The sequence below is a fragment of the Patiria miniata genome, unplaced genomic scaffold (assembly GCF_015706575.1).
Source record: "Patiria miniata isolate m_02_andy unplaced genomic scaffold, ASM1570657v1 HiC_scaffold_19, whole genome shotgun sequence".
NCBI classification, from domain to species: Eukaryota; Metazoa; Echinodermata; class Asteroidea; order Valvatida; family Asterinidae; genus Patiria; species Patiria miniata.
This window is the reverse complement of record NW_024037057.1, coordinates 16,034,083-16,047,137: the sequence shown is the minus strand read 5'-3', so window position 1 is coordinate 16,047,137 and position 13,055 is coordinate 16,034,083. Positions and strand designations below refer to the sequence as shown.

The window sequence follows — 13,055 nt, the reverse complement described above, 5'->3', positions numbered from 1 at the left end:
CCATACTGTGTTCATCGATTGCATGTACACGTCGCCTGACTAATGGTAAATTCGGCACAGCTATTTTGTTTGCATCGATGCGCCATATTTGGCATATGAAGTCACACCTCATTGCAATCAGAAATGTCCAAGACTGTTGTGGAAGTGGACCGAGTGAGGTTCATGAATGGAAAAATAAATGCATGCTGCACCGCGTACCAAAAGCTAGTGCTCTGATCAACCTACTGCCAGTGTATTGTATGGGCAGTTTAGATGTCGGTACGATTGGCAGCGTATTGGTCCCGATTGACCCGCATATGAATTTGTTCGATTGCCCGGTTGGTCCGGTGTATGAACAACTCGTGAACGCACCACAAACACATACATGTACACATACACCCTTTCTTCTTTATAGTAAAGTGGTGATTTGCTTTCACTCCAAGGATTTTTTTTACTTCAGGATGTTCAAATTGGTCAGTCGCCTCTGAATATAACATCCATAACTTTGGAATTGACCCAACCCCATGAAAATTACACTTAACCAGTTCGCCCTGGATTTATCGGAACAGATAACTTACAGGGAGCGAGGCCGGAAATATCTGTCAGCGACCCGCTTGCATTGAGTGAGGCTGGAAATATGAGTGTGCTGCCCGAGGGTGATGGCTTCATCAACCTGCCTGGCATGAGGTTGAGTGAACAGTAATCCCGCGCCTCGTTCCATTCTTGTCTAAATAATCCTGGTGCGAACTGGTTAATCAGTGTCTATTGTGAGAGTAATAAAAACCTCAAAATAAACTTTCTTTATTTCTTATTCATAAATACCTAAGACCATTTACGCATTCCTATTGGTCGAGAGCCCGTCACGTGGCCGGTCTTAAACAGATGATAAAGACATGGCTAGCTGGTCTTAAACACTTTTCCAGTGTCACATGAAATTTGGACTCCCATGAAATCCGGTGCCTTTTACGTTTCATTGGTTGAACGTTCAAATTCCCCAAGTATGCACTGCGCAATACTACCAGTGAATCATTATTTCATAGTCCGATATTCACAGTACACCAGCCCAGCTGCGTTTTGCGCGACATCGCGCAGTACGCACGACCATGGAGGTGGAATGAGCGACGCGCACGCAATTGTGGAGGGGCATTCCATATTATAGTCAGAGGGGTAAAATTGTTGAACAAAATGGTTAACAACGTCTAGTTTTTAACTTGTTTTGATTTTTGGACCGAAAAGATTTGGGGTTTTTTTTACCAAAAAGGTATTTATGAATGGGAATAAATTTGTGTTGTGTCAGTATTAAACACTCTGTTTAAAACCGGTGTGAGTCTGGATGGGTGATAATTACCCATCCAGACTCACACCGGTTTTAAACAGAGTGTTATAATACCTCCGAAACACACATTTATTTATTCCCTTATTAAGCCAGTTCAGTCTTCAAATTGTGCCATTGAGCATCAAGTTTAAACTTGTTCATGTTGGGATAAACGCAACATTCGCAGTATCTACATAGGTCCATGTAGGCTTCACACGTGAAGTTAACTTCACATTTAGAGTTTGAATACTAAATATGATTATATTTCAAATCCACTTTTTATTTTGAAGGATGAGTACTTCTCTCTGAAGTAAGAACAAATATGCTGTTGTAATAATAAATGTGATCCATGCATACTTTATTTTTGTTTGTTACAGAAATTGGAAAAGTTAGGAGGTCGTACGGCAGACACCATGGCATCTTGCACTCATCTCATTACTAATAAAGTGACTCGCACTGTCAAGTTCCTGTCTGGAGTGTCTGTGTGTCGGTTCATAGTTACTCCAATGTGGATTGAGGAGAGTTACAAGAGCAGATGGTTTCTAGGTAATTTGTATTTTTGGTACTGTAGATGTCTTCATACCAGACCAGGAATGTGTGGTGAAGCTATGGACTAGTCTAGGCACAGACTCTCTGTACAACTATGGTGGTCACCACGAATGGCAGATGTATTGTATTTGAGCGCTGTTGTCCAATGGTTACGGTGTTCGACTCACGTGTCATGGTACGTGGGTTCGAACCCTGACGGGGAACATGGTGCTTGTGTTCTTGGGCAAGACACAAGGCGATTGCCTCTCCACCCAGGTGTATAAATGGGTACCTGTTAAGGCAGAGACTAGAATGAGCTGATCTTGAGCAACTGCAAAAAATGGTCTAATGACCTGATAAATAGAAGTAATAATTTTAAAGCGCTTTGAGACCATTGATATAAAGCGCTTTTTAAGCACATTATATTATTATTATTGGCTTTTGAGCAAAGTTGCGGAAAAGCCTTTCTTTTTGTTCTGATTTTTGGTTTTCTGCATAGTTGCGGAAAAGCCTTTCTTTTTGTTCTGATTTTTTTCTTCCTTCTACTTCTTCTACTTTTCCCTCTTCTTTTTGTTCTATCCCAAATCCCGTAGACTTTGTACATGATTTTTGTGACATCCACTTTTGGCAATAGTCTTTGTCATACATCACTCAAAGTCAGTCCCTATAGCAAAGTTGTGTCCCGAAGAGTGACGTCATCATGACTTCACAATGGGTCACGTGACGTCATCACAAATGTTCATATTTTAAAGTCCTATATCTACAAAACCGTAGGTCCAATTTGGTTGAAACTCGGTATGCAGGTAGGCCGGGATGTTGACGTCATCATGACGTCATCGTGTGATTTTATATAGATTTTGAAGTTTTGAAGATTATCACCATATCTCTCGAACCCAACATGCTAAATTCAAAATTCTTTTTGCATTAGGTTTGTTAGGCAATAGGTATATGCACACAATTTGTAAAAATTTGTGAAGCAGGATGACGTCATCAAAAACGCGATTTTTCAAAACACATATGAGGGTAAGTCCGATTGTCTTGAAACTTGGTGGGTAGGTAGGTACTGTTACTAATATGCAAATCCCACAGTGATGTCACAATGACGTCATCGGTAGATTTTTTATGATTTTTTAAAAAGTAAATGTTTATTTTGATTTCAAAAATTTACACTTCCATTCATCCATTTGACTTCAAACTTGGTGCGAACCAAGACTACAATGAAAAGTGTGCATTGACAAGTGTTGTTAAGATGACTTCATCAGGGGGCATGTGACGTCATTACAAAAGTACATTATTTAAGTCTCGTATTGAGAAAACTGTCGGTCCCATTGGGTCAATATTCAGTATAGGAACATAGTCTACATGTGTCATATAGGCAAATTTACCGAGAGGCATGATAAACACCATCAATGTAATTTTATATAAGATTTAAATTAAAAACAAAGTCCATATTCGTAACCATTCCATGTCGATCTTTGTGGTGAAGACTGCTGCTTGATTTCGGTCAGAAATCCGTAGTTGAGTGGTCGTGCACAACCCGACCACTCTCTGTTATTAGCTGTTTCGGTGTACACACCGAAACAGCTCTTGTTTCTGTTATTTTTTTTTTTCTCTTTTATTTTTCAGACTTTTTTCTCATAGGATAACACGTGTTTTCGTTCTACAAGTCACTTTTGGCTTTTTTTCAAATCCGATCGACTTCAAACCTGGCACACACTTAGACCACCATCTGAAGATGTGTGCCGAAATTTTTCGTCGTGCTGACGTCATCACGTGATTTATTATAGAATTTTGAATATTAAATTTTTCCCATAGACTTTGTACACAGAAATTTTTTTAAAAAATGTCAATTTTCAGAGGGCATTTTCGACACTTTGCCATTAATTCATTTACACCAATCTTTGTCCAAGCAAAGACTCTAATTCAAACAACATTGTGTAATGATGACGTCATGATGACGTCATCCGGTGTTTATTTATAGGCAATTAAATTGTGACAATTTTAATATTTAAAAATGCATAAGAAATCAACCGTACGCGTCCGCAGCATTCTGTTGCCGGCAAGTGGTAGAGTAGGTTGAGGTCTTTATTTCATTCAGTGTGCGTAAAATCACGTGACCCTTGTTTTCAGTCGAAAAAGGCCAAAACCGGAAGTGGATTATTATTTAAAAGTGGTAATAGATATGAACTTGCTTTTAACTGTGTTAGTCTCTTGGCTGATAGTATTCTTCAAATCATCTACCGATGACGTCATGCAATCTTCCGAGCGCCCTCTAGCGACAGGTTGAAAATTTTCAAAAATGTATTTTGAATAGATGTCTGTGGCGAAGTTTGTTGGAATCGCCTAAATATTGGTGTATATGGATGACCTTGACCCACTTAAGACGTGTGTGAAGTTTAAGGTGTATGACGTCATCAGACCGGAAGTTATAATGAAAAGACCCTTTTTCCTTAAAAAAATCCTGAAAAATCAACCATGGCAGTTTTTATATTAGTTTTTACTTTAATTGTCTATTTAAGGGTAGGTCTAAAATATTTCAAAGTTTCGAGGCAATAAGCAAACTCGGACATGCCCTGCGCACGCTTAAAACTTCAGGTTGACAATAACTCTGCTTTAAAACATGCACAGTCCACAATGTACATGTACATGCACGTACGTTGTACATATCGTATGTCAGTCAGCCTGCGCGCAGCGCACGTGTTGCTGAGGTCAAATCCTGTCCACAGTGACCGTTTTAGCCGATTTCCGGCTAACTTTGACAGATTTTATGTTCATGCATAGTCAGGGACGTAGGATAGACACTTTTTGTATAGAATACGCATGTACATGTTCATTCGACCTGGATGAAACTCCTTTTACGGCAGTCATTAACAAAACGGTCGAAACAGCTCAGTGTTTGTCCACAAACACATTTCTAGTTGTTCTGGTAAATCTTCTTTCTTTTTTCCGGACAATACTTCTCCGCGGTTTTTTTCTTAAACGGTATATGGTATGAACTTGTAACTTTCAATATATATCGACCCTCATCCGAAGTGGTGCATATTACTCTGACGTCACGATTACGTCATCAGGTATCAAATTACAAGTGATTTTATCTGAAAAAGTGATCAATTACTTTCACCTATAACTCTTGAACTAAACATTCAATGATGTTTGTATTCTGTAATCAGATAGACCATTAATCGCTAAAAAAATTTTGTCGTGTACGTGAACTCGCTTGACCTTTACTTCCGGGTCAACCGGAAGGTCAAAGTTAGGTGAATTCAAAATGAAGACGTTTGCCTGACATCAAAACAAAGCAACATTTCTTCCGAACGGTTCACGGTATGATCACAAAACCTTGTGTGAACTTGTACCAGGTTACGAAGATGTTATACATTTTTTTTACGTCATCATGACGTTATCAGGTATCAAATTACAAGCGATTTAAGGGCAAATTTTGACAAAATAGTTTGCGTTTTATCTTTCGAACTAAATAGAGTATCGTGTTCGTTTTTTCGTGAGGTTGTAGACTATGCCGTGATAAATATTTCGTGTTCCCGGACGCAAAACCGCTTGACCTTTACTTCCGGTGTTACCGGAAGTGCAATAAAAACTGAATATAACTCAAAAGCGGAAGCATTTTACTACAGACATATATTATGAAAGTGTTTAGTGAGGAATGCAAGACGCAAAAAAAACAGTGTGATCTATCCGAAAGGGCGCCCTCTATCGGCACATAAAATAGAGTTTCCCTTCTTTAATTTTAAAACCATTCGTCCAAATTTTACCAAATGGCCCCTTGATATTCTATGATTAATCACAGATACTTTGGCAAGGTTTCAAATTCATGACGTCATCAGACCGGAAGTTACTTTAAGGAGAATTTGAAAAGGATCATAGTTTTGATTTAATTCTATCATTTGATCCCTGTCATATCTTCGAAGTCCAAATAATGATATCTATTACAGTGTTCACCTTTGGATCTCTAATGCTGTGACGTCATTAAACCGGAAGTTAGGTGTTATTAATACGTCATCAAACCGGAAGTTAGGTGTTATTAATACAAACAATTATATTTCACATATTTTCATACGTTATTTTAACTTTACAATGAAAAATTAGCCTCTCCGGACTTTATCAGTATTCACTAACCGTTTTTGACTGATGACGTCATCAAACCAGTAATAACTTTTCTTTGTGGACATAGAATTTTTACTGAAATTTATCACACCGTTAAGGCCAAAAAAAAAAAGTCCAGTTTCTGGTATGCGCGCGCGTCGCTGTAGCCATGCGCGTCGGCAAAATGAAAACGTTTTTTTTTCAATGAAAGATGATGTCTCAAAACCGCCAAACTCACTGGTTTGACTGGAATCCTGCTGCTGCACATTTTTAACGTGTTTTTAGATGGAGTTATGGTCGAGAATAAGCTTTATGTGGCCTCTCTGGACTCCCAATCCCATATAGGCATATTTGTACTAAGTTTAGTCGGGCACCATTTGCAGTCAGCAGCCGACATTTGAAGCAAAAAAGTCAGGTAAAAAAAAAAAAAGCCGCGTCGCCGCACCACTTTTTGGGCAAGCTCCATACCAGAAACCGGAGACTTTTTTGGGGGGGCCTAAAGATACCTTTTTGAAACATTGATTGTACTTGAAGGGATTTAATTTCGTGATCCTTTTTTCTACATAAACATATATTCCTAACTTAACTGGGCAGTGTATAATGAAAAGGCTGTCCGCCCGACCACTCTGCGTTTGTAACTCAACAAACGCGAAACTCTAGTTTTCTTTGTTTCTTCTCATTTTTTTAACAACAGGGGATTTGTGAAATAATGGAAACATCATCTGTCAGACCTGAACATAATAAAGGAACAGAGATCTGATTTTGCTTTTTACGGGAATTGATAGAATAATCCAGGGTCTTAATTTTTAATAAAATGTGCACAATTGCGTGACCCTTCTTTCCGGTTCAAACCGGAAGTGCCATAATTTTTGTAATTGGTAAAAAATGTGAACTTGCTTTCAACGATGTTAGTCTGTGCAAAGGGTAGCTTTTTAAAAATCTGACGAGTGACGTCATGTATTATTCCAACGCACTCTAGTAGCAGGTGATCATGGGTATTGTGATGTAGTCTTAAAAGTGCGGATTTGTGGGCTTTTAATTGTGGGTAGAAATCTATTTGGACAAATAGATGAGCTGAAAGTTCACAAGAATTTCTTTTGGAAATATCTGTAAATATCTGGTATATGAGTCAATGGTGTGTCGTATATATATACTCAATAGAAGTACTCGGAGACAGCACACCAGCATTCTGTTGTCATTGTTCAGCCTTGTTACTTATGACCTGACTAGACATTTTACTCGTGATTGACTTGTGACCTGACTTACCATTGACTTGATTTCATTTCTGATTAATGGCTTATCTTGGTTTGCTCAGATGAGAACAGTTTCTTATTGAACGATGTGGAAGCGGAGACTGCACTCTTGTTCAACCTGAAGGAGTCTATGGCCAGAGCTAGTCAGAGAAAACTGCTCAAGGTAAGTCAACCACTTTGTTATCAGGTGTGATAGGAATTGAAAACCCAACTCCAATGAGACAAGAAATAAGATAAGAAAATAAGGGTATACAGCATAATATCGCTTACTTCAATTAAAGTCATATCACCGCTATACTATAAAGTGCAAAGAGTGTATGTGGGTTTGTTTATGGTGTGAATCGAGGACACACGGGTGAAACATCCTTTTGTAATTGAGGACAGGAGTCAGATCCAGGATGTTCTCGATTAGAAAACGTGTACAAAACCAAGGAGAGCTGTTGTAAAAAAGTTTGAGTATAAGCAAAGGAAAAGGGAAGAGGAACAAACGAAAATCCTCGATTTACACCATAAACAAACGTGGGTGTGTTTGTGTGTGCCCTAGCTGACGAGGTGTTGTGGGGAAGTTTTTTATTAGGGACATTACATTTAGGACCAAGTTATGGGGACTTGCTGCTGTCCCCAGTGTTTTCGGTCCCCATAATAGCTATCGCTCAACAGGTGTGTGGTCCCCACAATTGTGGAACAAGAATCTGTGGGGGTGTTCATCTATTCAAACCGTTGATGAAAAATACCAGAAAGCTAAAGAGAACAATATCGTCCACGATTCCCAGCATACGTCCTTGATTGGGGTCGTGTACAAAAATATATGGGAGTCTTCTTAAAAAGTTAGAGTGCAAACAAAAGAGGGACAATAGGACGTCTATGATGGATGGTGTGAACACGACGGTGTGTGTGTGTATTACATCCCAAGGACTGCAAAACAAACAGAGAACAACACGTTCTTTGTTGTCATCAAATATACATCTTTTGTTGAGAAGGGACCACAAACGTAGGTCTGTGTGCTTTATGGGAGAGTGTTCAATTATAGGAACAAAGGGAAACATGCTGATGATAATAATGATTCATTGAGCGCCAAATTGCCAAAGGATACATGGCGCTATAGCAAAGATGTGAAAAAGGAAAAGAAGACAAAGAAAAGAGGACAGCTAGCTACGATTTAGGACAAAGATGGGTCTTTAGAGCCTTTTTCAAAAAAAAAAAACGCTGCCTGAATTTCTGATGGATGGGTAGGCTATTATCTCCATAACCGGCGGGCGGCAATGGAGAAGGCCCTGTCACAAGCCTGTTTTAATACGTGACTTGTGGATAACAAGGGACTCTCCAGCAACGAAAGGAGTAAGAACAGTTCTGGACTGTGAGAAGAGAGGAGAGATTATCTGGTGCAGGTGGATGACTGGTGTGTTGGGTGACTGAGAGCCACTGTACTTGTTTGAGCAGAGGCGAGGTATGGGTGTGTTTGGGCGTCTGAAAGATAAGCCTGGCACATCTATTTTAAAGTCTCTGAAGACGAGATATGTCTGTCGTTAGAAACACAATGTAGCAAACAGCAGCAATAGTCCAGCTTCGACAGAATCAGGGCACTGACGACATTGTTGCAGGCATTACAGTCAAGAAATTTCCTGATCCGACTAAGGTTGTGGATAGGCCAATTTAGAGAGTGACAAAGTTGTGGGATGTGATCAAACATTTTCATGTCAGGATCAGAAACAACACCAAGTTTCGGACTGAGGGGGAAGGGTGAATTTCAATACCATCAAGATTAAAAGGTGTAGTATTGGAGATATTAGAAGTGAGCGGGAGAAGACGCATTGAAGAACTCTTGCCTCATTTGGATTCATCCGGAGGTTGTTAGAGATCATCCACGATTTAAATTCTTTGACACACTGAGACAACCGAAACAGAGCACAGACAGCATCTCCTGGTTGAGTTGAGTCAAAGGTCAAGAATGGCAGGACATCATCAGCATAAATGTGGTATTGAATAGAGTGAACAAACTATTTGACCAATGATGTGGGAGTAATAAGTGAAAAGATATGGACCAATGACAGATCCCTGTGGGAACACCACATTTGAGCTTGGCTTCAGCAGAGAGAGCTTCCTTCACACAACCTTGACTCATTCTACCACTCAAGTATGAGCGGAACCAGCTATGGACAGCACCATCAAGGCCAAAGTCATAAGTGAGACGCTGTAAGAGGATATTATGGTCTACTGTATCGAATGTAGCCAACGAGTCAATCATCATGAGGAAGACACCCTGCTGTGTGTCAATAGCTTTGAGGAAAGCATCTTGAACTGTAAGAAGAGCAGTTTCAGTGCTATGGGCAGAACGGACTGCAGACTGCAGAGGTTCAGACAAGTTATTGGTATGGACAAAAGAAACAGCCTCATGAACAGTCTTAAACATGTCTTTGAAAGTTACAATTAGAAAATTGTTCATTGAAGTACAGTAAACTCGGGCTAAGTCGGCACTCTCGGGACCCGAGAATTTGCAACGACTTACGCGAATATCTGCTGTAAATCGTCATTTTGCCAACTTACATGAATGGTCTTTTTGCACACTTGATTCATTGCATTAATTGGCTTCGATTTACCCTGGTTGATCTCCTTAATGCTCGAGTTGAATCCAGCAAATTAATCCTCGAATTGTATCATCACGTTTGGGATATTGAAAGTGGAGACCACGTGTACAAAATAGTAATACATGTATTATGTATATGCACAGTAACAAATTAAATGCGTGCGTGGTCCGGTATATACCACGCACGCATTGAGTGCAGCACTAGTCATTCAATAAGACTACCCCCAAAATGGACAGAGCGCATGCGTACAGACGAGAGGGGGTACTGGTATTGATATGCTCACAATGCATATGCAATGTATGCAGTAGGACACCCTTTCGCGACACCGATGCATGCAGCGATCACAGGCCGTGCCAAACCACTTTTCACTCGACACTTCTTGCCAACAGCAGTACAGTAAGTCGATGTTTTGAATGCCGACTTACACAAAGGAATTTGTAATACTTTTTATGGAAAGGGGACCGAGAGTAACTTGACGACTTGAGCGAAATGGCGACTTATAAAAGCCGATTTAGAAATAAAAAATTCAATGGAAATGCATTACGGACAATCTGGACTTTAATCAGACGGCCGACTTGAGCGATTTGACGAGTTGTACGATGTCGGTTTAGCCGGAGTTTACTGTATTCAGTTTAGGCTTGAGTGATGACATCGGATACATCTCGTGACTGCATAGGCTTGATGATCAGCCTCTGCGTGGGTCTTCCTCCATTTCCATTCAGTGCGACGCCATGCAGGACGACCAGCTTGCACAGACTTGTTGAACCACATTGTCTGCGATGGATGGAATGGGAACGGTGGGTTGCCGGAGCGTGATCATCAAGAACTTCCCGGCAGGCGCAGTTGTGGCATTTGACAAGATCATTGATGTCATCATCATCACCTAAGAGAAAACTCTCCGTTTTGCCCTCAAGATCATACTGCATCAGAGTCAATAGATCTGAATCTACCTGATGTGTACGTCGTTTTCATGTCTCAGGGTTTGTTGAGGTTCAGGATACAGTTAACGTCAAGATGATCTGAAATGTGAGGTCGTTCTAGAGTGTGTGACTTCATCAGGGTATCACTATCCTTGAGAAGAACCAAGTCAAGACTATGACCAGCTGTGTGAGTTGGGCCTTGAATTTTCTGACAAGAGTTTAACGAAGAGATGGTGGTAGCGAAGGTTCTGACCTCGGGCTTGGATGGACAGTCATAGTGACGATTGAAGTCACCGAGAACCAATTTCCTTCCTGGAAGATTTTCCAAAGCCCAAGCGAACTTCTCAAATTGCTCAAGAAAGTCACTGACACTAGTGACAGAGGAGGATGAGGCTCTTTAGATTATGGCAAAGTTAATGTTGTTGTTAATGTCCTCAGACGGTAATGGTAAAGTACGAGTGTGAGTTTGTTATCCTTTATGTCTGAGGACTTGGGACAATGGGTTTCTTGAGATAACAATAACCCGAGGACCTGAGCCAAGTCACCTGAGCCAAGTCACCAGGAGGTTTTCTTGTACAAACCTAATTGTACATGAGAAGAAAAAGTTGAAGTACAAACAATAGGAACAGAAGAAGGGAACAAGAAGGGGTCCTGATAAGTACATGACTACATGTAGAGAAAAACATGACTGTGTGCATGTGTGCGTGTGTTAACGAGTTATTCATGAGCGGGTGACAGGCGACAAAGCCTCGTTCCCCGCAGGCGTGTGGGGCCAAGCCTCCTATACTCGTAAACTTGTGCGTGATATTAGATTAAAACAAAAAAGAACTTTTGATCCGAATCTCTGGCCACAGACCGTCTTTTTGTCCAAAAAGAATTGATGAGAACCCTGACTATTTTAAATTTTGGTAGTAAAGCATTCATATAAACCCCAGACCTTTGTGTGGTCATTTCTATAAATTTATTTTCCAAAGATATTTAAGTTTCAAGTTTCTAAGGGATTACAAAATGTGATATTGTGCCCATCTTTTTTTTTCAGAAGTTTTTATGGATTTTGGGGGGTAATGATTATTTATTGTAATGTCTTCCTTGAAGATTCTTATGTCAATATCCCTGAAGCTTCTAGAATATAAGTGAGTCATTATACATGTAATGGTAGATTTGCATATAACAGTATTTTGTTCTCTGTGGACAGGATGTGACACTGTATCTGACGCCGGGTGTGCAACCAGGTCCAGGACTCATTCATGAAATCATTGAGATGGCTGGAGGTCGCTTACTGACGACACGTCCATCATTGGCTAAGATTAGTGCCATGCAAAGCACCATGGGAGCCTCAGCGTTTGTTGTCATTAGCTGTGAGAATGATCTGCCGTGGTGCCGGGATTTCTTCCGGCATAAAATAGGTAAACACAAATGTTAAAAGTACTTTTTCAATTATTTTGTATTTATAACAATTGGTACTTAAAGTGATCGTTGTCTGGACTAAATTTTACATCTCAAAACATTATTTGTAAAATGTTGCTGGAGTTGAATTATATTCAAATTTAAAAAAAAAAGGAGCAGTGCAAATACTTGCCATGCGGATAAGCTTGACATTCCTTGGAGCATCTGGCTAGCAGCTGGACTGATGCCCAGGCACTGAGCATAAAGTATTTTCTCTTGACATATTTTTGAAGTGGTCTGGTAGATGTCATTGGTATGGCCAACGGAATATGTGATGTGATATGTGAAACCTACACATACATTACCACTAAATCTGGTGTCTGTGCATCAGAGCAAACAATCTTTATTTAGTGAAACCCAAGAATGGAAAGTGCTCATCTCAGCTTTTATTTGGTACAAAACTAAAGTATGATTGGCACTATGTGAAGTGTTTTCACATGTCACATCAATTACAATAATTTACATGTAAATATGTGGGGGGGGTTCTGTCACCCAGACCTTCAACATATGGTAAGTCAACAATAAAACCTCTAAAATTTAGGTGATCTCGGTCAAAAATCTCTTCAGTTTTTTATCTTCAGTGTCATGTCATCAAATGTTATTTTGTTTCAGATGTGCACAATGCTGAGTTTATATTGACTGGTGTGCTAAGACAGCAGCTGGATTTCACCTCATATCCTTTAATCATAACATCGTATCTGTAGCAAAAGGACAGCAGACATTTGATCCTGTTATATAGTCCGTTCAACTAAACAAAAATGAAATAAAATAAATATGTCCTGTGATATCCAATGGTGTTTGTGCGTATAAAAAAAGGACATGCTAGAGGTTTGTGCAAGTTATAAATGTGGCTTTAACGGATATGAAGGCCAGGATGGTAGGTGTACCTATCCCAACCGAAAATACCGGGCACTAGATGGTTCTGAAG

General features: G+C 39.9%; 1 protein-coding gene across 2 annotated transcripts in view; it reads left to right on the top strand.

Moving 5' to 3' along the window:
- The window catches only part of LOC119725911 (PAX-interacting protein 1-like), a 62,937-nt gene that overhangs the window by 47,092 nt on the left and 2,790 nt on the right, over positions 1 to 13,055 (top strand). For both annotated transcript variants that reach the window (XM_038197524.1, XM_038197523.1), the window contains 4 exons: positions 1,672 to 1,840; positions 7,239 to 7,339; positions 11,877 to 12,087; positions 12,740 to 12,800. In XM_038197524.1, coding sequence (XP_038053452.1) covers positions 1,672 to 1,840; positions 7,239 to 7,339; positions 11,877 to 12,087; positions 12,740 to 12,800 — 542 coding nt within the window. The remainder of the gene's footprint in view (positions 1 to 1,671; positions 1,841 to 7,238; positions 7,340 to 11,876; positions 12,088 to 12,739; positions 12,801 to 13,055) is intronic.